Source organism: Tripterygium wilfordii, chromosome 4 (genome assembly GCF_013401445.1).
Source record: "Tripterygium wilfordii isolate XIE 37 chromosome 4, ASM1340144v1, whole genome shotgun sequence".
NCBI lineage: Eukaryota > Viridiplantae > Streptophyta > Magnoliopsida > Celastrales > Celastraceae > Tripterygium > Tripterygium wilfordii.
In genome coordinates this window covers 15380458-15408210 of record NC_052235.1, presented here as the reverse complement: position 1 = coordinate 15408210, position 27753 = coordinate 15380458, and the positions used below count along the sequence as shown (strand labels likewise).

Here is a 27753-nt window from a genome sequence, read left to right as displayed (position 1 = left end):
TTTAGCCCTGGGTAGTCACTGGAACCAAAACACAATATATGAGGTGAATCAAGAAGAGCACTCAAAACTCAAAAGTCACAATCCCCATATTACAGTGCAACTAAAATATTTCATAGATTGCACCAGGCTAAACATCATATGATGAAATACTTTGCAATACCAGCTATCTCATTAGTAACAAGAAAAGAGCTTCATTCGGAAAACAAACAATGGTAACTTTCTGATCTATGCAGACTGAAGGCTAAATAACCACTCCCAACTAAAAGTTCATGACCCAAAAGGTAAAAAAGAAAAAAAAAAAGCATGGGAGGGAACCTAGAGCTACTATCACTTCCTCTTCTTTGCAGGTGGTTGCGGAACCTCTTCATCTTCATCCTCGTCTTCTTCTTCCTCACCATCCTCGTCAGCATCATCCTCGTCCCCATCATCGTCATCCTCATCCTCGTCATCATCATCGCTGCTTCCTCCGCCCCCATTTACCTCGGGGTCATCCTCAGGATCACCTTCCTCATCCAGTTCTTCACCTGAGAAATCTTCATCTCCAGCATCATCATCATCCTCATCATTGACATCTTCATCATCTTCGTCATCTTCTGTATCACTAGAATCTTTGTTTTCAGGATCAGGACGTTTCACTTTGTGAAGTTCATCAACAGGAAACCTGAAAAATGTAGTTACTAGTTACATCAACCAACTTTTGACAGAATTTTCCAAAACAAACCAATAACAGATACATAAGATGAGGCCCAAACAGGATAATCAGTTACCTTTCATCTGTTGCAATTAATCTAACATCATTCAACAGTGATCCTGCCTGGAACAGGAAAAGAGCCTCATTGATAAGGGAGTTTAAAGGATGCATATGGCATTGATATGCAAGAATGGTTTATTTATTCTATCATAAACCAGTAAAAGATTATCAGCTTTCAAACAAAGCACCAAGATATTTGACGAGATTTGACTAAGCTCCACTGAACTACATATACATCACATAGACATAAGGTTATAAATGCGAAATAACTAGAAGGGAAAAAATGCATTACCAAATAGTATATCCCTGCAGGCAAAGAGCAGCAGCACAACAAAAGTGATTTAGGCTCATTTACTAAACCAGAAATTCCAAAATCCAAGTCCAACCCAAAGAATCGTTAACGAAATTCTAAAAAATACTATGATCATCATCATTTGAACCTTTATCCCAAGAGTTTGGGGTCTCCTACACGAGTCAGTGAGAAAATCAATGGACACTTTCATCTGATCAAAGGCCTTACTGTCTGTCGCGTTGAACCCGACGATACATAACAAAGAGTATATCTTGACACATGTTCGCTATTCATTTAAATTGATTCTAACAAAACGTCAAAAATTCAAGTTTGAAATTAAATTGAGTTTCTGGTCAAGCACTTTCAATGGCTAAGTCTGAAACTCGCTATTTCTGTACATACTAATCTTGACCTTAAAATTTAAGAGCACAAAGATGGTCAGCTTGAGCTTGAGCTCGAGTCTGTTCCCTTCAGGAAACAAGTCATTCCTTGCCTCCTTGGCCTTAAAAAATGTAACTATGCTGGTTTATCTACATCCCTATCTACAAACATTCCCCTTTTGTAGCCTAATCGCTAATTACCACTACAAATGTTCTTTCCATGACAAGCACACTTAACACTAGTCTAAAAAACGAAGCAAGACTATAATTAGGCACCTAAAATGCAGAGGAGCTTTCCCTCTAGCTTTTAAATAACATAAAGGAACAAACTAAGACCGAATTCATATGGAAACCAGCTAAAAACAAACAAAGTAGGGCCTCTCAAGCACCAGAATAAAGAATCTAAAACCATCAGCACATATTCTAAAAACAAAAATCCATTCTTTAATTGCCAGAAACAACATTGATATTATTTTCTATTTGCAAGAAAACACGTTAAAAGCAACAGCATACGTCTGCACAAAAATTGCAGACAACCCCAGAGAAAAAAAAAAAAAAAAAAAGCAAAGCCAAGCCAAAATATGCCTTGGAAATCCTTGACAAAAGTGTAGTAGGATTGTGCAGTAGAGAGGAATAGCTAAAACACCCAAGAGAGAAGTTCCGGGAAAAAGCCAGAAAGGGAAAAACTTGTAGAATCTAGAGAGACCTCAACTCCCATGGAACCAGTAGAACATCAACCCACTCTGGTCCGTCTAACTAGCATAACAAAAGCTTGATACAGAGGCTTGTGTCAACACAGAAACAAAAAGCTAGACACTTGAAAGCAATTTTCACATGGAACTATGTAGGCTACGAGTAAAGGGTAGCAGAAAATACCATCATGAGAACGAAAGCAAGAGACTTCCCAACAGTCTCCAATGCCAGAGCTTCCATAGCAGAGCACACGCACATCGTCCTGTCCACAGAACAGTAACCGCCCACCTCCATTGCCACAATAAAATCCGCCAAACGAACTGCAATAGCAGAAAAAATTCAGTAACAAAAAATCTAGAGATACAGTACAGAGGTCACAGAGGGAGCGAAGGACCTGACTAGCTTCTGGTACTGGGTTTGGGTCCGCTCGGGGTAAGACCGTCTAAGGATTGATACAGTTAGGGTTTTCGCGAACAAAATTAATTTGCTTTTCCTTTGTCAAATTTGACTTGATTAACGCTTTGGATCTAGTATTAATATTTAATACGTCATTAACCAAGCTGAACTCCACTGCGTCCGGGAGCATAGTAATACCTGCAGTCCACCCGCTCAAGCTCAATGGGCTTGGTCCAACATTGGGAGCCCAATAGATATTACATCCCAAAACAGGCCCATTCCACTAGAAACAGAACAAATTTCAGTTTTCACTTTTCAGAATTTAGAACTGGATTCTGTTAAATCAATTTAAGAATCAGTTGCTCAACTTTAAATTACTACAACTATAAAACTAACATCCTAGAAGCCTAATCTAACTAGCACAAGTGGCAGCACAGTCAATGCCAACGTTAATCGAGTCCGCAAGTGCTAAGGAGTGTTAAAACTTGTATTCCGTATATATTAGGTATAAGCAACCAATATGGTTTATAAGTAAAGATACACAATCACTCTCAACCAAGAGTCACTATGAAACTTAATAGAAATTTTGTGGTTCTCATTTGGTCCATAATTAGATGAGACCATGCAAACATGTTGCCATGAAAACCAGCACTGTTCCTATATTTGTGTTACTTTGCTAGTATCAAACATTAAGCTTCCCTAAACCTAACTCCACAAACATGAAATTTAGTATTTTCATCCGTGACTTCATACATTAATGGGTCTCTTTCTACAATCTTGTCCCCTGAAAAAACCCTTCTTCTATAACACGCAATCATCCCAAACCAGCCATGAAGTTTGGCATGCATTGTAAAGATTTCAACCACAAAACTTCTCCTTTGAACTCTTATAAATTCCACCCACTTCTTCACATCACAACACACCAAATCTAGCAGCAATGAAGAACTCAGCATTTGTACAAGTAATTCTTGTAGCAGTGTTGGTGATGAGTATGAATGTCCAGTTTGGATTAGCACAATTACAAAATCCATTAACTTGCTTTTCGAATTTCAATGGCGTAAGGGGGTGCATTAAGGAGTTGACGTCTGCTTTCTCGTCTGGCAAAGCTGATAATATTTCGCCGGCTTGTTGTAAGGTTGTCAATGGGACCAGTGATTTTTGTTTGCTGGTCTTGTTTCCCAACCCTGCAACTCGAACTTTTTTGAAGCTAACATGTAGTTTGGTGAAAGATCCTCCTGCATCTGCACCTGCGCCAGCACAAACCCCTGCTGCTCCATCAACTACTCCAACTCCGCCACAGCCTTCGCCACCATCAACACCAACACCGTCGCAACCATCACCACCAACTCCTTCATCACCTTCGCAACCATCGCCATCACAACCATCAACACCATCGGCACCAACCCCGGGAACATCAGCAGCACCTGCGCCTAAAGCAGAATCAGCACCAGCTCCATCTGGTTGAATTTGGAAACAAAGTGCAATGCCTATGCACTGACTGTTGTCAATTATTTACAGTAATAATGGATTCTACAAGGGTCATATGTAAAATAAAAAGTGCATCAAAATGTGCTGTTGTTTTTATATCGTTGAAAGAATTAATAAAGTTTCCATAAGTATTTTTCATATTCAATTACTCGGTTTTGTTCAGATAAATTATGGTCCAAAATTCTCTAGTGTACCATGCTTAAATGTTCTAATCCCACTGTACATATCATTCAACAATTGGATGGACTAATTAGAAAAAAAAAATGGAAATGAAAGTTTTCAATAATTTTCGAGTGTACTATACCTAATATGCTTGATACACTAAAAAGTTACATATATATATTTTTTAAAAAATTTGATAGAAGGATAACCATCTTTTATCTGTATGCGGCATGCGACCAGGATAAGGTTCTGAATTCGATTCCCTATCGAATTCGATTCCCTATCGAGAGTAATATTCTTTTGACCATGTGTTTAATTTTGATTAAACTTAACCTGTTATCAGATGAAAAATTTCTGTACACGCTAGTCTGACAATCCAAATTTCGACACATATTGAATATGGAAAGAACAATCTTGTATGACGTGATTATTGGTTTATAAAAAAATCCAAGGATAAGGGGGATTTTTAATCTTATATGGGTTAGGTGTACAAGCTTACATGGTCAATTTTACCATTTGGTTGAGTATCACTAGCAACTTGATTACTTGAATCACGCTTTGGAATGCGTTGGTTTATTTATTTTATTTCTCGTGTTTTCGTTTTCCTTAACATATAACACTTCACATGTATCATGAATTAGAGCGTAAACAGATGATTATAAATTGGGAGTCTCGAATATTTTTTTTCGACGTGTTTCTGATTGTTTTATGTTTTCTCATAAATGAAAACAAAAAACGCATGAAAAACAAGTATACCAGACATATGTTCGTAAACTCGGAAACAATACAAACACCAAAATTAATATATGTTTTTTTTTCAAAAAATTCATATTTAATTTGTTGTTTTAGGCTTTTAGGGTGAAATATATTTGATTTGTTTAATATTCAAATTCTAGAAAATTCAAGAATCTAAAAAAACAATAAGTATACAGAATCTTGGGACTACACAATAAGCATACGGATGTTCATAGGGAAGAGATTGGGTTCGCGTCGACTTGCTCTATATTCGAAGCGACCCAGTCAACACGGACCACCTATCAACCCTTCTATTCTAACTCTGTTTCCAGGAAAACCCTAGCGTCAACATTGCGAGTCCTCGACGATCAATTAGCGAAATTGAGAGGAATATTTTGCATAGAAAGTCAACGACGAGCGGGAAAGAGGAGTACTTGAATCGGATTACGAGGGGGTGAGTGACTTCTCATAGGAAATGTCGTCGGAGATCGAGGTCGTTGAGGAGGTGCAATCGGAGAATCGCGAGTCGAATTTTGCGCCTACAGTTGAGGCGAATGGAGGTGTTGGTGATGACAGCTTGAGAAATGATGTGTACACGGCGGCTGCGTACGGGGATATGGAGAAGCTCCAGAGATTGGTTGGGAGTGAGGGCTGCTCGGTTTCGGAGCCTGATGGGTTGGGCTACTACGCCCTTCAATGGGCTGCGCTTAATAATCGAACTGCTGCTGCTCAGTTTATCATTGAGGTTCTTCGTTGAATTTTTCCTCTACGGCAGTATTTAATTTTTTTTTAATCTATAGAAATTCATTGTTCCTATTGTCAATGTTATTTCAGGTCCAATTGAACTTCTTGTCTTGGTTCTTACTCTTTCACTTGTTGATTTAACTGGTGTTTACTTAATATGTTACCATGAAATAGAGTTTCTTGTTCTGTGAGGATTGTAAACTGGATTTACTTTGAATTGTTAATGAGTTTAGGAACTGCTATTTGGGATTTATGTTTTCATTGTTATGAATGGCTTGGTTTTGCTCCTGCATCTTGGGCTAAAGTAAAGGTTGGATGAGTTGGATATGCTGTGTGTTCTTGGCTGGTTTATTGTATAATGAGAAGATTAAACCATGAAGTGGTTTGCTTCATTATTGGCATAGTGTAAACTCAGGGCAGTTTAACTATCTCATAATAACACTGGAAATAAAAGTCCTGCTTCACCATTCGATTGGAGGTTATTTAGCTGATTGGTCAGTGATCTGAATTGTACCAATGTGATAGTTTATAAAGATAGAATTGAGTCGTGATGTTATTACATTTACCATTGAAACTGATTGAGGAAATATTGACATCAAAACTTAACTGAAATTGATTGTACTTTGGATTCTCTGGATTGCCAGCATGGAGGAGATGTAAATGCTGTAGATCACACTGGACAAACTGCATTGCATTGGAGTGCTGTTCGGGGTGCAAGTCAAGTAGCAGAGCTTTTACTTCAAGAGGGTGCTCGGGTGGATGCTGTCGATATGTATGGTTATCAGGTTAGTTTTACATTCATCATCGTGAACTTTTCTCATACTTTATATAAGACATGGCTGTTTAGTAATCTATAAACTTTGGAACACTGACATGGGTACCAGTTTTGAACATAAGCACCAATGGATCCTGTTAACTTTAGTAGTAATTAGTAAGGAAGCCAGTGGCGTAGCCATTGTTCGAAGTTTGAAAAAAAAGGGTTGTCAGAATTTACTCCTCTAATACAAATATACTCCAACATTTAGTACTGTTTCAAGTCAGACTCTACAAATATCAGAATCTTTAAAGTAAGTTGATTGCAGTTGCAAATTTGCAACTTATGAATGTTTGATTAGGATCTACCAACTTACCAAAAAAAAGATTAGCATCTACCTGAAATTTTAATCTTCGAAGAGGAGGTAGGAAGGACTTTCACCCGTGAATCATTGACACTTTATCTAGAAGTCTTTGCAGGCCTGGATACTGATTGCTCTCTGCTTTGCTTGCAGACATCACATGTTGCAGCTCAATATGGTCAGACAGCTTTCCTCTATCATATTGTCTCAAAATGGAATGCTGATCCTGATGTCCCTGATAATGACGGAAGAACTCCCTTACACTGGTACAAATGAACCTTTTGTTACGCCTTATTGTTGAAAGATTATGATCTTTGGTATCAGTGTATCACTGTTCCTATTAGATTAATGAAAAGTTTCCCACTTTCATCAATAGTGAGATTTTAACTGCCTTTTTTTTTTCCATTATGGAATTACTTTGTTTCTTTTCTAAACATACTGTTTCATAAGTTTATGCATGATAAATCATTACTTATTTATAGGAACTTAGGAATGTGATGTAGCTTTTATGCTTGTGCTGTTCTTAGTCCAATTCATTAGTCCTTTGGATTTGCCTAATCACTCTGCATGAAACAATGTTGTTAAAAGCACAGGGCAGCACACTTAAGGAACCAAGAATACAATTCAAAATCATGCATCATAATGTGTAACTCAAGCTCCAAAGTTTTTAGCTGTTTCTTATCTCCGTAGTCTCTTCCGTATCATCATCCTCGTTACCATCACCATCTCCATCACTATCTGTACTCCACCAGACATTTGACTATAGTTATTGTTTTGAGCACCACCTGTCCAGAGGTTGGCGCCTTATGGGATCCCCAGATTGCCAAAAACAATGGCGAAAGAAAGGAAGTATAGTTGTAGCCATCAATTATCTCCTCTATGATTAAATAGGCTCAATTTTTTCTGGAACCTTTAAATTATTGCCAAGTCCTTCGTATTATAAAACATAAATTTGAGGCACAAATAGCAATCAAAGTAAAGAAAACACAACAAAGCTTGTGCCTTGGCTCCTGGAGTCTCACCTCCAGGCACTTGTCTGGATGGCACCTAGGTGAAGGGACCTCACCTGGAGGGTCACAAGAAACTCCATGCTAAGCCCGCCTCTAGCTGAATAGATAGGCGTTCCGGGTGAGCAACTTTAACAATATTAATGTGAAGTAAGTGATTTATTGTTTCATTGATCAAATACATATATGATATATTAGTGATTTGTTATGATTGTTGGTTAGCAGCTTGTGAGTATTAATTTTTCTTGCTGATCGTGATTATTACTTCTTTTTTTTTTTTGTTATCCCTTGAATAATCTTAGGGCTGCTTACAAAGGTTTTGCTGATTGCATACGTCTTCTCTTATTTTTGGATGCATATAGAGCACGCCAGGACAAAGAGGGTAAGTTGTCACACTCCTGAAATGCCACTTCTTTTTGTTACATGAAAAGATTTGACTATAGATGCAGCTGTCTTGTCTAATTGAAATTCGAATCTTATAATGGTGTTCCATCTTTGTAACTTTAGGATGCACTCCTCTCCATTGGGCCGCTATTAGGGGTAACTTAGAGGCCTGCACAGTGTTGGTTCAGGCTGGCAAGCAGGAGGACTTGATGGTGACTGATAACACAGGCCTTACACCAGCACAGCTTGCTGCTGATAAGAATCACAGACAAGTTGCCTTTTTCCTTGTACGTGTTCCTAACCAAAAAACTTTGAATTGGTCAATTGTGTTACTGAGAATTAATTTCTTGTGTTTCTTGGTGAATATTAAAAATAATTCTTCTGTCTCTAGTTGAATGCATTTTTTTACTCTGCGATTTAAAGGCTCCTCCCCTTCCAATTGATGACATAATGCGTGCTTGTGGCTCGAACAAGTCTTTTGTACCTTCCCCTTGCCACTATTTACTTCAGTCCTCCCTGGACCATGTCACGACTCTGGGTGCCTTGTGCACCCGGTGTTCTTTCCTTTTTCTCTATCACAGATAAAGAAACTGCTGCTTGAATACTCTTCAAAGGCATGTGCTGCGTCAAAGTAAGGGCAAGTATTTATACAATATGCTTTGAAATATATTTTTAACTTCCGACATGTTGAAGTGAAAAGAACAACAAAGTATATTTTGCAGTGGAAGGAATGAAGGATGCATGTAAGTTTTTCATGGGCTGCATACATTTGAAGATCATCTTGCCTTCAGTCATCATGGTTGTTGTTAGAAGTTCCTTCTATTCTTGTCGGATAATATCCACTTCTTGTTCTTATACTTTTCAGTTCATAAGGGGTCATCTCCCTGTGTTGACCTTCAGTTCTCTGCTTGTGTTGTAAAATTGATGTCACTTCTCAAAAATTTGGACTATATGACGAGGAGTATTGATTGCAAATGTACCTTCGAGACAATGGCTGTTTGGGTGACTCTTGCATGAGACATTTGCTTCAGCCGCTGATCTGGCTTCTTTATTTTTCCCCTCTCCTCGGGTTTCCTTTGGTGGCATAAGTTCAGCCTCCTAAATGTTTAATAAATTGACTCTGCAGGGAAATGCAAGGAGGTTGCTTGAGAAACGTTGTGATGGGAACAGCCGCCTGGGAAGACTTTCAAAATTAGGACTGGCGCCCATACTTTGGTTCATAATCTTGCTGCTACTGATGACCTATATTCATTCTGTCATCATGGGTATCCCCATTATCTTATCATTAAAATTTTGGATGATGCCCTTGCTAATATTTGAATATTGGATATGCATTTTCTTTCTAATTGAATGTTAACTTCTATTGCAGCATCAAATCTGCCAAAGTTAACAGGTGGATTTGGCCTTTTTGCATGGTTGGGTGTTTTCCTAGCAACTGCCGGACTTTTTTTGTTTTATAGGTGCAGCAGGTATGCGCTATATAGTCCTGATGCAGTTTTTAATACAGTTGTATAATGTGATTAGGGAGTTATATTACCACAGCTTAGTTCTTCCAAAAAGTTTCAATATGGCTTCTATTGCAAATGCCAAAGATACAAAGGGGCGGGCAGTTTTAGTAAGATGAGTAGGATGCATTAGATTATTATTTAATTTCTAATAGTGTATGGTATAACGAGTCGGAATTCAGAGTGGACATCACATTATGTTCTTTTCAGCTGGGTAGACTGCAAACTAATGAAGTGGGATGGACTGAAATAAGGGACGCTGGAAAGTTATTTTGTACAATTTATGATGTTACAGTCGAACTGTTTTTTGTTGCATAAAATTTTACCTACATGTAAACTTATCATTGCTCAGAAGTAATAACTCTCTCCCTCCATATATCTCTCTATCTTGCAGAAAGGATCCAGGTTACATCAAAATGAATGTGCATGATTCGCAGAATGTCAAAGACGATGTAAGTTTCATTCTTTTGCCCTTGTCCTGCATTGTGATTTATTTTTTTTTCATTTCTCTATAGTTTTGCTCAGTTAATTTATATTCGCACTTGCTCACCCAATCATTTTTTGTTTTATCTTTACCTTTGCATTTTTGTTAGTGAAACCCTTTGGATTTTCTTTTCAATTGGATGTGAAAATAAAATTTGCTTCACCCTTCATGACTTTATTTGTATTTTATCTTCTTCTAGGAACCTTTGTTGAAGATTGAGATAAACAATCCTGCTTTATCAGCTGGAAATTGGTCTCAGCTCTGTGCAACTTGCAAGGTTCTGTCTTTCAAGTTTTTAGTCTATGTGCATGTTATTTGATGTTTTTTCTGCATCCTTTGACTTGTGATCACTCTAACCTTATTTTTTTTTTAAATTTCTTTTAAATGGTTTAAACTTTGTGGTGTTGTCAGATTGTGAGACCTCTTCGGGCAAAGCACTGTTCTACTTGTGATCGTTGTGTTGAACAATTTGATCATCATTGTCCGTGGGTATCCAATTGCATTGGCAAGGTGAAATGATATTAATGCCTTCATAATTGGTTGCCATTTTTTTTTTTGTAATAAAAATTAAAGATGCCCAAAGCTGGAAAACGTTGCCACTTACCACTAGGAGTCTGTGTACGAAAGAAGCACCACAAGAGAAGAAGCTAAATTTGAGGAAAAAAATCGGAAGAAATCGAGATGTGGGAAACAGGGAGGTTCAGACATGTTCATAAACCAAGCTCTAGAATATTTTCTGAAGCTTTCAGTGAAACTAATTTAACTGGACGCCGAAACACGAGGAAAGATGTCAGCATATTTAATCACTTTCCTTCTCATACCTGCCCAACTGTCATCACGATTGCATAATGCCAAATATAGGAATACATATAGTCATACTCTAGACTTTCCCGAAACCTTCGTGGAGCAGTTACTGTAACAATTACAACCTTAACATCTCACTTTCTTATTGCATCGATAATTTAATCATCATGCGTTTATGAACTATAATACGATATCCTTTACATTGTTTTTAAATTTTATTGCAGAAAAACAAGTGGGATTTTTTCCTGTTTCTTGTGCTAGAAGTTTCTGCGATGTTGATAACTGGCACAGTGGCTCTTTCAAGTACATTTCTTAATGACTTTGAATTTATTTTACCTTTGAATTTAAAATTTTAGGTTATCATTTTCTTTCCATTGTCCTGTTGGTAACGGAAATAATTGACTTCACGCAGGAGTTTTGAGTGATCCTTCAGCTCCATCTGCATTTGGATCATGGATAAACCATGCCGCCATTCACCAAACTGGTGCTCTATCGTTTGTAATGGTTGATTTCTTCCTCTTCTTCGGTGTGGCAGTTCTAACTGTGGTACAAGCTTCTCAGGTTAGTATTTGAACCCTCCATTTCTAGCACGAGATTCTGTTGATTTGGGAAATTGAAGTTGTTTTCTGTACTTCCACGTGTATTTGAATGGCATCTGTAGTGGCATATCAAAGCAAAAGAACAATTGGTTATTCATATAGGTTATTGTCTATAGGAGAGTCTAGCAGCTGTTCTCAGAGTTAGTCAAGTAATTGGAGTTTTGTCTTCAACACTGTTATTCTGGCAGCTTGTCTTAGAATTCACTTTGTTATTGTTGACCTCATGTTACTGCTCCTTAACTACTACTACCATATTAAGTGTAGTTTCTCTGACACCCATTTATAGAAAGATTGAGTTTCCAGGAATGCTCTCTTACCCTTAAAATTACCTATGGAGGGGTGGGCTAATTATACTTCTGTTGCCACCATCTTGTTGAGGCATTCTGTTTGTTATATCTTGCAATGACATCCTCCTTGTTCTGTAATCCTGCTTTTGCCTTAATAGAGTTGCTAGGTATAGAAGCTTACATTCACGCATTATTGCCTTCTTTTTTGTAATTTGCTCTACTGTAATACTTGTTATTAGATCTTTTTTCCTTAAAAAGCAAATTGGCTGCAGATATCACGCAACATAACAACAAATGAAATGGCAAACGCAATGCGATATAGCTATCTCCGAGGTCCAGGTGGTCACTTTAGAAATCCGTATGATCACGGTTTCAGGAAGAACTGTTCTGACTTTTTGATTAGAGGCTACAATGAGGATGTGGAATATGGTGAAGATTCAGCACATTCTGAGGGGATCGGGTTGATGAATATGTCAAGAAACTCAAACTTGCAAAACGGAGATACCCATTTACAACGTGCAAATGGTGATGGCCATGTTGCTATCAACATGGCCAGTAAAATCCATCAGGGTCATGTACATTCATCTCATTGCAACCACAACAATGCTGGGAAATCAAAAACCGATGGCGTCCCATTAGGCTTAGGTCTTGGCCTAGGCCGGAGTTCCACTCGTTCTGTTTCAGCTTCATGACATTGTGTTTGTCTGAGACAGACAAAGATGAAATTCATGTTTAATGTGTACCATAAGCACACATCAGATGTAGCTGCTTGTAATCTAATTTGTTGTCTTTATTCTTAAAAGGTGCTTGGTTTACATTCAATTTCTGTTTCAGAATTAGGCTGCAGTGTTTTCGTTCTTTGAAATTACTCGAGTGGAAGAGATCCATCGTCAAATGTAATAGTTTTTGAATGGAAGAGCCGATCTGCTATAACTCTGTATACCCAGGAAGCCGCCATTGAGAGAGACAATCCACTAAGGACCTCCATTTTTGTTCCACTAGAGCTTCTGAAAACGAACATGGTGGGCCAACAATTGTTAAAATTTTCTGATAGTCCTATAGAGATGTGTACTTTTATCCTCCTTTTGTTGTTTATAAATGGCCAACCGTCGCTTGATAAAAAGACTTTGCCCTCCTGAAGTCCCTCTACAGAACTACTCTCTTATTGTGTGCGTGCGTCTCCTCACTCCCTTGTGCCTGTGGGTTGGATTCATATCCAAGCTCCTCACAACCACCCAAAAATAAACTACCAACAAGCATCTAAGTTACCTAAGCAGTAGTCCATTGATACAATAATTGTTCCCTGAGGGCTTGCCCTGGGAGATGTTGGGTAGGGAGGTGTTGGGGGTGTTGGGTTGAGAGATGTTGGGAAGTGTTTGTACCAACGGTCCCGAACGCCTCAAACAGTCAAGGGTTGAGAGGTGTTCGGGACGAACCCAACCCTCTCAACACCCTAAACGAGTAAGCCCTGAGTGTTAGACATGACTCGAGACAAGTACAACCGAGGAACCTATAAAGTGTAAACAACCAAAAACTACAAACCCAATACAAAGAAACAAATCATGGTTATTGCCTACTTAACAATGAATTAAGAATACAGCTCCCTGCTTGATGTCAAAAGAAAAAAAGGGCAATGCCAGTGAACACAGAAATCAACAAAAATGGACATTTCTGCAACCTCGCTTTTCCCCACCGTGTAAACGAAACTGAAGTACCTATTTTCTCACAACAATTATACTACTCTTTGCAACTGTTTTCTCTTCCTGCTAAAAATATAGCGCTGAATCTGAACCTTAAAGCTAGAGACAAAGAAACCTGCAGAAAATGCCAATCAAGGTGACAATAAGTTTAAGATTATAGTAGAGAAGCAATATGTAAAAAGTATGTGCTATAACACGTCTTCGATGTTAGGAATCCAACATGGTTGTTTCAAACATGGCAGCTATCTACATGCAGAAAGGAACAAAGAGCTCACGTATGTAAATCAACTCCATTAAAAAAATCAGACAGAAACAATGATGGTGTTGTTTTTTTTCCCATGCTCTCAATTACTAAAGCTAACACAAGAGAGGCACAGGAAATGACAAACAACCAGAAAGCACATCTCAATGGAAAGAAGTTGAGTTACAAAGCTGCTTGTAAGTAAGTGGTCATAGTTGATGCGCCTCACTACATTACAAAATCATTCCTCTCGCATAAGCTGAGAGTTGCAAGGCACTATGCATAAGCAATAATACCATATCACCTCGTCCACCCTTTCCAATTGTGAGCCCAATATCGAAAGACTGATGAATACTCAAGTATTATGCATTACAAGCATCTATATGAATCACTAGGAAGTCAATGGGCCAAAATTCATGCCAAGAAAAAACTTTTGTGTACTCACTCACTCTTCAATGATTCAATTAATAACTGTTTATATGTTCTCTAAGTGACTAATTTCCATTTCCAGTAACATTTAATGAAGGCCCCTCCATTGTTTTAGAGTCGTCCTACAGAAGTATGCTTTTATTTGCCAAACAACTTCAGACAAATAGAGAATCACATAACTTTTAAAACAAGCCAAAAGGATTCTTAGAGAAACAGTGTACCTCTGCAGCTTCAAAGAGTAATCAGAGACAAGATTGTTATATAACGATTTCATACAATTCTGGCTAGGGAAAAAAAGATTTTGCATGATATTATTCAAGCTCTTCATTTTAAAAGGTGGTAGTCATTAGTTAAAAACCCTATTGGTTCAGCTCCTTCCAATAAAAGGGAAAAAAGGTGCAGAGAAGAAATAGTAATTGATGTAAGCATACCTATCTCATATGCATACTAGAAATTCACGTTGATGGGAGCACTAAATGTAAGTTCAACGCAATTGTCTTTTTCACCTTCCCTTTACAACATGCCAGTCATACATGCTCCAAGGCGTGATAGAATTTTGGAACTCGTCGTCGCAGTAGTGCTTCCAACCGAAATGACCGAACATGACTATGAAACTTCTTAGCTTCGTACATCTCATTCCATGCCTGTATTATCTCATCAATTTTAAAACTTAAACCTGCAAATAGGGAAGCAAACAAAATATTTAAAAGAAAAGGTAAAGAAAGTAGCAGATATATTTGTAAGTTTCTTCTGGATGATTGATTTTGGACTAAAAAAAATCAGTAAGTAATTATAAGCTACCTTCCAAAGCATTATTGTTTGAATAGTGGTTCTTTATCATTACGGCTATATCAGTTGCAGAAGCTCCTGCAAGCTCAAACTTCTCAACTGCGACTTCCAAACATTCTTCCCAGACTGGAATCCCTAACTTGAATTCCATAAGAGATCGCTCATAAAGTATGGTGCCCCAGAAGAGGTTAATCTGGGAACTCATGTTTGAGGCTTGCTCTGCAGCTTCTTCTGCCGATATATCCCTAAATAGATCATCCAGCCCCATTATCTCTGACTGGCTTTTAAGATTCTTGAGTTTTGCAAGTTCACTCCATCGTAGCCCTTCCAGTTCTTCCCACATCTGCATTCCCCTTTCCATGTTTTCCTCAGCACTGTTATATAGTTGTAAGACCTCTGAGGAGGGCCAGGTTTCCAAATTTGCATTGCTGCTAATTGCATAGTACCAAGAAAGCTTTGCCTGCTCAAACTGCTGCTGCCCTAGAGCCAGAAATCCTTCATAAAAATCAGGTTTTATTTTCAAGGCTTCTTCATATCTCTGTCCGGCTTTTGTATATTCATTTCGGGCCCAGTCATATCCAGTCTTGATTTGTTCAATTACAGATTCTCTTGAAGCATCTTCAGTGAAGAACACCCTCTTCCTTGCCCTCGACATGTGAACATTTCCCCAGTTGAATAGTGCTAAAGCTGCCATCTCCTGGAACTTATCTGCTGCTGTATCAAAAAGGCCTTGGGCTTCTTCACTTGTGACTGTATCCTCCACGGCCTCAGAGTATACTTTCATACCAAGTTCATGAAGATTCAGGTATGCATCAGAATCAAGCCCAACGTTTATCTTAAACAGCTTTGCAAACTCAACTATCCAGTCATCAATGTAATATGACCCATTTTCTGTTCCTTTGCCTTTACCCACATTTCCATTCTCAGCTCCATTACTTTTTTTGATGTCAAGCTGGTGCACCTCAGGCATAAATCTCTCGGAGAACATATCCTGCATAGGATTAACTTCCACTATGTACAGCCTGACTGAACCATGTGATTCTGCCGTTGCTTCAGCGCATCTTAGTTCTTCATCTGTGGTAATTGTGACCAAATCACCTTCCTGGTCCCTGTACTTAATAAGAACTGCCCTTGAACTTGGAAACCGATCACGTATAACTTCCCTTACTTGTAGGAGGCTGCAATTACATGGCAACTGAGCCCACCTTATATCCTCCCCAAACACCAATTTTACAGTCTTCTTTGGCTCTTCGTCTTTTGTAATACTGATTCTCTCCTCCACGACCACCTTATCCTCAGCCTTCGTCTCCTCAATTTTCTCATCAACCCGCTTCTCCTCAATCATGTCTGAGGCCTGCTTATCCTCAACTTTTTTGCTCTTCTTTTTCTTCCTCGCCTTCTCTTTTGCAGCTTTTGGCATAGGTGAAGCAGAAGGAGGTTCAACGTATTCTGGAGGCAATTCAATTATCGCATCATTCACTCTCAACCCTTTATTCTCAAGTGTCTTTTTAATCCTTTCAGCAATTTCTAACGCCATGACATTATTTGGTTCCACGTTCACAACTGCAGTGGCATCTCTCAGAGCCAAATCTAGCCTATTCAATGCCTCATAACACCTTGCCCTCTTTAATAGTGCTTTACTGTACTTGGGTGTCACTTCTAGTGCCAAATTGCACTCATGGATTGCCCTGGGATACTCGCTCACACCCATCTGCATATAGCATGTAGCCAAGTTACTCCTGAGATAGGACACATCAATGTGGTTTCTCGGAAGCAATTTCATGGCTTTATCATATTTCAACATGGCTCCTTCGAGGTCCCTCTTTTGGAACAGCTTGTTTCCCTCCTCCTTCAATTCCTGTGACATGGAAATGAAAACTGTCGTGTCCTTATCGTAGGCTTTCGGGCTATTATCCCCAACATTGGTTTGCTTCGCATTATTATCACTTGATTGTCCTCCTCCCTGTTTCTTTTTCTTCCCACTCTGCTTCCCCATAGCAAACCTAGCAATTCACTCTAACAACTCCAATAACTTATATGTCAAATCACTCGAGACCTAATTCAATAATACAAATCAAAACCTAGAATGCTGAGTATTGAAACTACGTTAGCTTCACAATCTAAACCCAACCAACCAATATCACAAAACTTTCAAATGGTTAACAATAAAAATATAGAGAGCTCTAAAACTTTAGTTCCCTTTTACTCTAATACACACATCAATCAAGCACACCAGGACACTACTCTTGCACAGGCTAAGTCTATTAACACCAGAAGCAAATCTTTCACACAACACCCCCAAGTGGTTTCAATTTGTACAAAATAGCTTCAAAATCTCAACTTTCTTCCTTGAAGCTCAAATGGGTTCCTCTTTAACCCTTACGGTATGAATTTTAATGATGAAACCTCAACAAGAAGGCAAGTAATACCAGATATTAATATATATCTCTCTCCGAATAAGGATTTGCTACTGCTTATACGAGAATAAACAAATCCCAATTCAGAGAGAAGCAAACAGACAAACCCCTATATCAGCTGCAAACAAAAACGATATATTCTTGCTCGTATAACAAGAATGAAAAAGAAACTTATCTGGGAAATGGATTCCTTGTGGTGGAGCTTCTGAGATTTTTTCTGGGAAATTTCAAGAGAGAAAATTTATCCAACAAATGAAATGAACAAGATGATATATGCCTGAGAAATAGAAGGGAAAACAGGCCAAGGATTTGTCTGGGATTCTTAATGTCTAAGATTTCTCCACTTGACGTAAACGCCACAGAAAACATCTCACGAAGAAAGAAACAACTGTTTTATTATTCTCTTCAGTTTATTCCGTTTAATATTATTAAAATCAACAACAAAAAGAAAAAAAATAAAAAATGGTGGGAATCGAAGGAAGGCAAAGATCTTTTGTGTTGGTCAGCTTCCTTTTGCTGGCTTGTAAATATCTAAATAATATAAGTATTTATTTTCAGCATTTTTCTAAAGTTTCCTGTTAATTATTTTTTTATAAAAAACAAAATTGAAAAAAGCAAAAGAACAAAAGTGGACAATTTGTATGTAGGTCACGCTTCCAGAGCATAAGCACGTGATCAGAAAAGGTCATTGTGGGGCCCAAAGTGAAGTTTCCCGCTGTTACAAGACGGAAAACGGTGAATACCAACTGCCACGGACCGGCTTTTGTTCCAACGAAACGTGATCCTCACGAACAAGTCCACCGCCTCAACCGGTCTTCTCGTCGTGTAGTATTATAATTAGATTATTGGACCGTATCGAGGTCCAGCCCCAAGGGGAAGTTAGCCCAAAAATTATGTAGCCCAACCCATTTAAATTTTAAAGTCTATATGGTGTTTAAGTGGCATGTCCATATCAACAAAGAAAGTTGGAAACATCAATTCTATTGTTTTTTAGCTCATATTTGTCCACCACTCCCTCTTGCTCTCGCTCTCTTTCTCTCTCCTATCCCTTTCTCTTCCTAGCATCCCACTACAATCGAAACTAAAGGTCGACCCCCGATCACCGGTCAGGCATCCGACCCACTAAACTTAAGTGTTGGAGCGTCATGACTCATCCACAACCTTCGTTTACTGTCAACCACCACTTAATTCGTTGGAATCTTGCCTTGAAGTAGCGGTTAATCAAAATTTTGGAGCCCGATCCAGCCATCTTAGGCCACCCCTCCTTGAACCACCACCATCGTCGGACTTGCCTTAACGAGCTTTATAAGTTCCAGCCCTTGAACGACCAGAATACACTTAATATTATTTTTTAAATACACTTAATATTATTTATGCTATAGGCTCATCTTACTCAATTCATATCAAGCTCGACACTCAAGGCACAAAATGAAATTTGGACTCAAGTGTTTTAATGCTTAGGACTTATATAATTTTGTCTAAGTCTTTGAATATGAACTAAGGCCCGTATATATTCATTAAGCCCCTAGTGCAGCATGATTCATGGGTCCAACGTATGGGATAGATCAAAGTAATACCATTTCAACTAGTTGTGATATTGTAAATAGCCTTAAAAATTTTTTTGGAGACGTTGCCTCTAGATTTCTGCTAAAATTGTCAGATACATCAAAATAATATTATTTTAAAATTAACCCATCCCAACATTACATTCTGGCACCACTCCTGAGAGTGCAGCTAAAGGTTAAGTGTTCTTTCTCAAAGTTTTATTTTTTATTTTTTTATCTCCTTTTTTATGGCTTTTTCTAACATTACTTAGTGTGTTTGTTGAAAGTAGGCTAAGCTTTTTTTGGTGACAGACCTTGACTCAAATGAGAAGACCTTGACATTCACTTGTTTGGAATTGTTGGTGACGGCCCATTTCATTCACGGTGCGGCAATACTAGACCTTGACTCAAAAATCAAATCAATGACTTCAGTAGTGTTTACACTTACATTTACATGTCTTCCACATAAAATAATCGAAAATGATAAAAGATCGCAATAATTGATTGATACCCTTATCACAACTGTTGAGTTGGATGCACGAAATTTAAGTGAATTTGTGAGCTTCACACGTCCCATATGATGCATCTGATTTTCAACATAGAAATACTGGAGTTGCCGCCAATATTATGAAATGGATGCAAGAAGAAAGTTTAGTTGTCTTGAGACATAAATTATGAAGCACAAGGCCATATTTAGAACATGGAGAGCTTATTGGAACTTATACACCACAGCATAGTAGCAAGTGTTGATGCACACTTGGATGTGGTAAAACCATATTTTTCGCCAATATGAATTTATGTACACCCATGTTTGAATCAATCAAGAATGATTGAAGCAGTACATATATTAATCGAGACATAATAATACGTCAAAAAAACACAATTAATGAATTGTTTATGAATGAATGAATACATACATACATACCTTTGTTAAAACAAGTCAACGTAATATCCTCTTATTAGATGATTGATTTCCATTGATGTCCAGTATGTATAAGTTTCCTTATCAAAGCGTAATTGATACCCATGAATCTTTGATTGGTGATTAATTGTTACTTATATATTGCCTCCTTGAGAGAGAATAAACTACACACTTCCAATCAAACCTTTAACAACCTTGCGTATCAATTGTTCCACCTAATTGGTTAAATGCGAGATTTAAGTAACTTAAAGAAGAAAGACCATGTAAGGATGAAAGTATGTTGAATTTGTTATTGCTCAAATCAAGAAGCTCTAAATTGCTTAATCGCCATAGACTTTCAGAACCTGCCATGTAAATATTTTTCATGGAATTTGAATATTATAGTAGATATATTTTAAGGAAGTAATATAATATAATGTCATCTAATTGGGATATATATATATTCTTGAGTTTACCGTTTCCATCTAATGTTGTTCCCATTTGATTGGCATCTAGATAGAGAGATTTGAGAGAAGAAAAACCACTCAGAGTTGATATAATGTTGTCATTGAAATTATTCGAACCTAAGTCGAGGAATTCCAGTTTCCTCAACCTCGACTACAATATTTCAAATCCTGCAAATAAGTAATTAAGTAGTTTAGAATAATTCATGAACAAACTAAAGCTCGAGTTGAAACAATCAAAATATGTACTTGATCATTAAAGATAGAGATAATTGAGCTGTCATCAATGTAGTACGAGCTATTCTAACAGCTCGAGATTTATGTTCACTCAGTTTTTCAAATGATATGTTGAGCTGGATGGTTCCTCGGTTACCAACATTTTTTTTGATATATATAACAAAAAGTATTAGCGTGTTGTATATAATAATTGGTCGGCAAAATTCCACACCCCCACAAAACCGTCCAGCCTTTAAAGTTTGGCTTCCTCCCTGAGCTCATCAATGGCTGTCATCATTGACCGGAGTTTAATGGGAGCTAAAGGTGAAGTTTTCTTTCCTAAAGATGTTTTTTTTTATTCATGTATATTCATTTTAATGTCTGTTAATTTTGACGTGTGAGAAAATTGAACCTTTCAATCAATTAAAAATCTTAAAGAGTACTGGCTACCGCGTAGTGGAAGGATGGAAATTATTTCGATGTAACCAATAGGAGTAAACAAATTATCAGAAGGATGGAATTTTGGATTTTATTTGAAAATGATAAATTGTTGAGTCGTAGGTGTGTGTTGATTACCATTTAGCCACCTAGTGCACTTGAATCATTTTGTGATAGCCTAGTTGATTATCTCTGCAGATTTAGGGTCTACGACTTTTGAGGTCGAGAGTTTGAACTAACCAATTGTAATATTTTTTTTGTGGAATTCTGGTTTTGTGGGGGCTATCTAGTAGGATGTCCGAATATACGAATGATGAAAGCATAGAATGATTGAAAAAGAATATGATATAAATGATGTGAAAGGCCCAAACCAACAAGTTAATTTATTGGGTTGAATGAATGAAAAAGTAACTAATTTTAACATGATATCGGAACTGGAGGTGTTGTGTTAAATCATTAGCTTCCGCAATTTAAACTTCCATTTATCGTTACCCCAAGATTGTTGCCAAGTGAGAGCCCCTAGTGTTGGTGACAAACAACAATCAGATCATGACTTCAGGAGTCTTTACATTTACATGTCTTCCATATAAAATGATTAATTTTCAGTGGCATGTATTAAGTTTTAAGAACAATGTGAGAAACAATCTAGAACATAAAAATACTGGAGCTGTGACCCATAATATCTCTCTCTTATTATGTTCAATCTCTCTTTAACTGAATTTGTTTATACTTATTTTACTACTATTCTGGTATGGATGCAAGAAGAAAGTCAAGTTGCATTGAGAGAAATTTTATTACAAAATGAGATAAGATACATTACAGAGATAGGTAAAAAAAAAAAACTCATCAATTATGAAGCATAAGGCCATATTTAGAACTTGGACAACTTATTGGAACTTATCCACCACAAAATAGTAGCAAGTGTTGATGCATACTTCGATGTGGTAAAACCATGCTTGTCGCCAATATGGATTTATGTACAGGACTATTGCCATACCCAATAGTATCACGGCATAGGCCACTACAAAGCTTATACAGAAATCAGTCATGTCCATGAAATCATCATCCTCGCTTTGCTCAATAACGGGATATGTAGCTGGTGAATCAACATTAGTCTTGTTGCAGCTTTTATTTAATGAGGATCCACAAAGGAAAGGATTTCCTTCGTAACTGCTCTCATTAAAAGTCCCAAATTGATTTTTCGTCGGAACTGGGCCTGATAAGTTGTTATGTGCCACAATAAACACTGCCAAAGAGGTTACCTCAATCAATTGCGGTGGAATTCGACCATTTAAATCGTTGTACGAAAGATCCAGACTCTCTAGCTGCTTCAGGTTTGAGAACGTTGCTGGGATTAAGCCTATCAGATTGTTGTGCGATAAGTTTAACGATCTGACATTGCTGAAGTTTCCGAACTCAATAGGGATTTCACCTGAGAATCTGTTACAAGAAAGATCGATTCCATACATGTCGTCCAAGATATTTCCCGTGTAATTAAGGGAGTTGCTCTTTGTTCTAAACTCTATAACTTCATGTATAGGGGATATGAAACGATCACCAAGATCTAGAAAAGAGTCCTCAAAATTTTGGAAAACTCCCATATAGGGATATATGTCAGGTTCTTGGTAAGACAGCAAGTCACCTGTTGTCAATGACAAATTGCTTAAGCAAATAGGTAAGTGTCCAGATAGATTATTCGAGGAAAGAACCAACATATTCAATTGTTGCAAACGGCATAACTCAAGGGGAATATCGCCATGTAAATTATTTGCTTGCAAAAGAAGAGCACCCAAACTCATGAAGTTACCAATCCAATTTGGTATTGTTCCCTTGAAGTTGTTAACTCCAAGATCCAAAACCCGCAAACCACTGCAATTCAGAAAAGCATGTGGAATAGGACCACTCAATTTGTTGTCTCTCAAATGGACATGCTCCAGATTAGCTAAGTCACTGAAACAAGGTGGTATAGACCCGGATAAATTATTTCTAGAGAGATCCAAGAATCGAAGGTTATAAAGTTTGCAGAATTCTGTCGGAATAGAACCCTCAAATTGATTATTGGACAGAACTAGTGTGCTCAATGTTGACATATTGGCTATTGTTCTTGCAAGCTTACCTGACAAAGAGTTATGGCTGATATCCAATCTTTCCAAATCTTTCAATGACGAGAAATCAGGTATTTCCCCAACAAATTTATTTCCATCCAACAGCAAAACTTCCAAACTTACTGGATCAAACATGGTAGGAAGGGGCCCAGAAAATTTGTTGTTTGAGAGCTTGATGAGACGAAACCGATTGTTAGCAAGTTGCTCTTTTATTTCTCCTGAAAATTGATTGTTTGAGAGGTCTAGAACTTGTAAAGACTTTAGCTCACCCACGCTTGGAGGGATGGTACCTTGGTAGGAATTCTCAGATATATTTAAGACCATTAGATTTGGAAAAATGAAAGAAATATTTGACGGAATCTGACCTCCTAACTTGTTGTGGGATATGTCTATTACAGACATGTTTGGATTAGGATGCGACGGCAATTGAAACTGACCCACAAATGAGTTATCCACCAAGTAAATCTGTTGTAATCTTGTGTTGTTCTCAAACAACCAACTGGGGAATGTTCCCCCGAACTTTGAACCAGAGAGGTCAAGATATCTCAAGCTGAATTGATGGTATAAGAAGTCGAGAAAACTTGCATTTGAATTCTTTGCCATGCAATTTGACAAACTCAACACCTCTAGTTGGAATTCTGGAGTCCAAGAATGCGAGGGAGCTTCTTCAATCAATTCGTTACCATCTGCCAAAACAATTTTTAGGCTTGAGTGGTTTGCGAATGGCTTTAGGGCTACTTGAAAGTGATTATATCCAAGTGAAACGGATTCAATCGACTTGAGATTGGGTATAGGACTGGAAGCAATATTTCCAGTGAATTGATTGCCAGTAACACGCAAAGTGTGAAGAGATGACATGTTTGCCATACATGGTGGAAGTGCTCCTTCAAGTTCATTGTCACCAAGATCAATCTCCTCCAAGTTTTTTAATTCACACCAACCTGTAATTGAATCATCATTTGATACATACTTTTATTAGTTTTTCATGTTTATCAACGACCGAAGAAAATAAGAAAAAAATTATTGAATTGAGAAATGAGTAGTGGGATTTCTTTTTACCTTGGTTGGGTAGAGTGTGTTTGAGACCACAATTACGCAAATGCAGAACTTTGAGAGAAGTGGAAGACCCAACATGACTACGGAGAAAATCTTTGTGAAGGCTAGAGGAGTCTAGAAATAATTCTTCCAGGGTACTCAAATTAAACAACCCTGCAATGTGCATGTTAATTCACCATTCATCAACAAACATTTCATAGCAAAAGCTACATCATAAATATCCTATATATATATATATAACTTACATTTTTATACCTTGAAGTGTATTTGTTTCATTCAAAATATTTCCTTGAAGATCAAGCGTCTTGAGAGATGATAGTGCCCCTAATGGTTTTAGCACAGTGCCTTTACCATTGGTTTCGAGAGATGCCAGACCAAGCACCTTTAACTTGTTCAAGCTTGCATTACCACCTTCAGGTCCCGCAATCTCTTCAATGCTGTTGTCATTTAGTTGTAGCTCCTCCAAGTTCCTCAAACCTACCAACCCTGAATGAATTTAAGAAAAATAAATCAATTGATCAAGCAAGCCGCAATAGTGTATTATCAAGGAGGTTTATTCAAAACAAACATGGATTCATTCATAAATCTATGTCTAATTTACCTTTAAGATGTACTGATCCTATCAATTGATTTCCTGATAAATTTAGAGACCGGAGTTGTGAAAGTCCATTAAGGGATGCAAAAACACTACTGTTGCAGCGGTTATAGCTCAAATCGAGGACCTCCACATAACCTGTAAAAATTAAATATTAATACGTATAAGAATTTGGTCTGCCTCCAAAGAATTATTATTCCCAACAATAAAAAGTAAAATTTTTGCCCATCATTCTCAATTGTTACCTTTAAATGATTCAAAACCTGTAATCTCATTGAATTGCATATCCAACTTCTTCAAGTTGACGAGATTATTAAAACCTGTTAAAAAAAATAGAAGTTAGTATTACATATATTAAACAAGAGATAATACGTCAAGAAAACGTAGTTAAGGAATTGATAATATGAATGAATGAATAAAACATACATACATACATACCTTGCATATTAATTGTTCCACTCAATTCGTTATACGCAAGATTTAAATCTTTTATAGATAAAAGACTACGTAAAGATGACATGATGCTATTGTTGAATTTGTTATAGCTCAAATCAAGAAGCTCTAAATTGCTTAACCTCCATAGACTTGCAAAACCTGCATGCCATATAATTATTATTCATCGAATTTGAATATTATAGTAGGTATATATATATATATATTATCTAGAGTACCGTTGGTGTCTAAGCTTGTTCCCATTTCATTATCATCTAGATAGAGAGACTTGAGAGAAGATAAGCCACTGAGAGACGATATAATGCTCTCATTGAAATTATTCCCACTCAAGTCGAGGGCCTCTAGTTTCTTCAACCTTGACGACAATATTTCAAATCCTGCAAATTAAGTACAGTAGTTATCTCAGAGAAACTCAATTAGAGTATATACATATATACACTTACAGATCAACATCTAATTTAAAGAGTAAGAGAAATAGTTGAGGAACCTTGGTTCTCCACACAGCCAGATATATCATTGCCGCTCAAGTCGAGACTTATGAGTTGTTCAAAGGGAAGAAAATAAGAGACGTTGAGATACCACTTTGTCCTGCTTTCTATATTATAAGAGGTGTTGACAAACCAATCTGTCCAGCTTGGTATATTATAGAGAGAGAGTTTGATTACTCTTCCAGTCGTGACATTGCACTCCACCCTCTCCCACTCACAACACTTTGAAGAATTACTACTCTCTGGCCAATTTAAGCCATTAAAGAAAGGTTTGAGTTGTAAGAGAGCCTCCCTCTCTTGGTCCACACACCCATGACTCCAACCCAGCCCATTTAGCAGAACCAACATGACTACTACCACTCTCATCCAACATTTCAAGTACTCCATATTTTTCATATTTGTGTGTAGAATTGCTTCTACATGGATTTATATATATAGATGTTAGGAGATCATGGTTGTTGAAACTTACAGGCTTTGGATAAGTTTCGACGTGGGAACAAACAAGTATCAAGTAGCTATCCATTATCATCAGCGTAATAAGCACGCCATGCATTTTCTTGGTCTTGGTATGCATTTTCTTGGTCTTTTTATAATTTTGAACTTTCAGACTTTAGTAAGTCTTCACTTGGAACAAACAAGTACCATCACTTAGTCTCCCCAATTTCGCATTCACTTGGTGTCATGGGTTGAAATCTCATTTATATTTCAGTATCTCTTGAATACAGACAAAAACAATTTGCTCATAAATGCCACAGAATTCAATCTGTGGAAAATTATATGTGTAACCGACGAAAATCAACCAAATGTCTATTGCAGGTCTATTTACCCCAACTAGCAAACCAGACATTTCGTATAAAGACAAAACCAATTGGTCATAAATCCCACAGAATTCTATCTGTGGAAAATTATATATCACTGACAAAAAACTTTACTTATAAAATCAACCCTCGCAATAGAAGGAAATAGGCTGCGTTCTAGATTTTCATGAACATCTGAATGTAGTTCATGGCTTGCTTCAGTTATTTCAGGGGCGACCAACCCTTATCCAAGGCCCTCTTAAAAAAATTAATACTAAAATCTATATAAATTTTTTTTTTACATGTCTCCTTAAGAGTGTGTTTGGATTGAGGGATTTGGGGGGAAGAGAAGGGAAGGGAGGGGAAGGGGAGACTATTTTTCCCTCTCCCATGTTTGGATAGATAAAAAAAAAAAGGAAAGAAAATTTGTTTAATTTACTAATTTATCCTTATTTTTATGTTAAAAGATTATGTACAAGGGTAAAATAGATATTTAACTTATAAATGACTTAATTAGTAATCCATTCCCTCCAAATGACTCCTTTTTGGAGAGAAAGAATTTTAACAAGAATTTAATGAAATCTTTCTCCCAAATCCCCTCAAATCCCTCCCCTTAATTTTTAATAAACTATCCAAACAAGGGAATTAGAAGGAAACTCTATTTCCCTTCCTTTCAAATCCTTCAATCCAAACACACTCTAAAAGTGGAGTAAATAGGCTGGCTGTAGTTGATTAGGCAACACTGGTAGGGGCGGACCCAAGGTCTAGCGTGAGGGGTCAAATTTATACTTGTTAGGGAAAATTGTAGAATTTTGAAATTGAGTGGGGGCAAAATGTGAGCATTTTATAAAATATAGGTACAATTTGTTATAACATTAAATATATATTGCAAGTCTATTTTGATCTAACTAGCTAACCAGTCAGTATGCCGACAACCAATTGGCCATAAATTTCATTGAATTCAAGGTGTGGAAAATTAAACATATCAGTAACAAAAAGCCTTGTTTGCAAAATCAACCCTCGCAATAAAAGGAAAAAGACTGCCAGTGTCTGCCGCTATAGATATTCATGAACCTCTAATTGTTTTGTGATGGTCCCCCGATCCCTCTTTGCTTTGATTGAGAAGACATCGATATAGCCTCATGTTTTGCTTTCAAGATGCACCCATCTTGCAATTTTTAACATTTCTTATATATATATATATATATATATTTCTCTTTTGGGACTTAATTCTGTCCTTAATTATTTGAACATATATAAATAATTCTAGTTCTTAACCATCAATCACGCGTTT

At 37.3% G+C, this 27753-nt stretch overlaps 5 protein-coding genes across 6 annotated transcripts; 2 read left to right on the top strand and 3 right to left on the bottom strand.

Moving 5' to 3' along the window:
- Positions 1–89: 89 nt before the first annotated feature.
- On the bottom strand, positions 90–3360 carry LOC119997034 (RNA polymerase II subunit A C-terminal domain phosphatase-like). Its single transcript, XM_038843806.1, has 6 exons — positions 3232–3360; positions 2664–2795; positions 2516–2558; positions 2300–2436; positions 768–814; positions 90–661 (listed from the first exon to the last, which is right to left on the bottom strand). Exons 1-6 carry the CDS (start codon positions 3358–3360, stop codon positions 328–330), a joined length of 822 nt encoding a protein of 273 aa, XP_038699734.1. The 3' UTR covers positions 90–327.
- Positions 3361–3445: 85 nt separating this feature from the next.
- Positions 3446–4145, top strand: LOC119997107 (vegetative cell wall protein gp1-like). Its single transcript, XM_038843915.1, has one exon. The coding sequence runs from the start codon at positions 3450–3452 to the stop codon at positions 3975–3977; it is 528 nt and encodes a 175-aa protein (XP_038699843.1). The 5' UTR covers positions 3446–3449; the 3' UTR covers positions 3978–4145.
- Positions 4146–5131: 986 nt separating this feature from the next.
- LOC119997106 (protein S-acyltransferase 24) lies at positions 5132–12824 on the top strand. The gene is made up of 13 exons (XM_038843914.1): positions 5132–5642; positions 6286–6426; positions 6910–7022; positions 8066–8145; positions 8271–8434; positions 9274–9412; positions 9517–9616; positions 10047–10104; positions 10336–10413; positions 10548–10646; positions 11165–11243; positions 11353–11501; positions 12099–12824. The coding sequence occupies exons 1-13, from the start codon at positions 5373–5375 to the stop codon at positions 12516–12518; spliced, it is 1890 nt and encodes a 629-aa protein (XP_038699842.1). The 5' UTR covers positions 5132–5372; the 3' UTR covers positions 12519–12824.
- Positions 12825–13372: 548 nt separating this feature from the next.
- Positions 13373–17767, bottom strand: LOC119997105 (protein PHOX1-like). 2 transcript variants are annotated; one of them, XR_005467966.1, is made up of 3 exons: positions 14998–17766; positions 14628–14872; positions 13373–13641 (listed from the first exon to the last, which is right to left on the bottom strand). XR_005467966.1 is itself a non-coding variant. In XM_038843913.1 (3 exons), exons 1-2 carry the CDS (start codon positions 16979–16981, stop codon positions 14724–14726), a joined length of 2133 nt encoding a protein of 710 aa, XP_038699841.1. In that variant the 5' UTR covers positions 16982–17767; the 3' UTR covers positions 13373–13641; positions 14703–14723. The 2 variants fall into 2 exon arrangements, 1 of the variants encoding a protein (XP_038699841.1); XM_038843913.1 differs by having other exon boundaries at positions 14703–14872; positions 14998–17767.
- A 3954-nt stretch (positions 17768–21721) lies between these two features.
- LOC119997033 (receptor-like protein 45) lies at positions 21722–26049 on the bottom strand. Its single transcript, XM_038843805.1, has 8 exons — positions 25662–26049; positions 25393–25551; positions 25160–25315; positions 24967–25041; positions 24728–24859; positions 24382–24612; positions 24130–24279; positions 21722–24011 (listed from the first exon to the last, which is right to left on the bottom strand). Exons 1-8 carry the CDS (start codon positions 26047–26049, stop codon positions 21853–21855), a joined length of 3450 nt encoding a protein of 1149 aa, XP_038699733.1. The 3' UTR covers positions 21722–21852.
- Positions 26050–27753: the final 1704 nt, after the last annotated feature.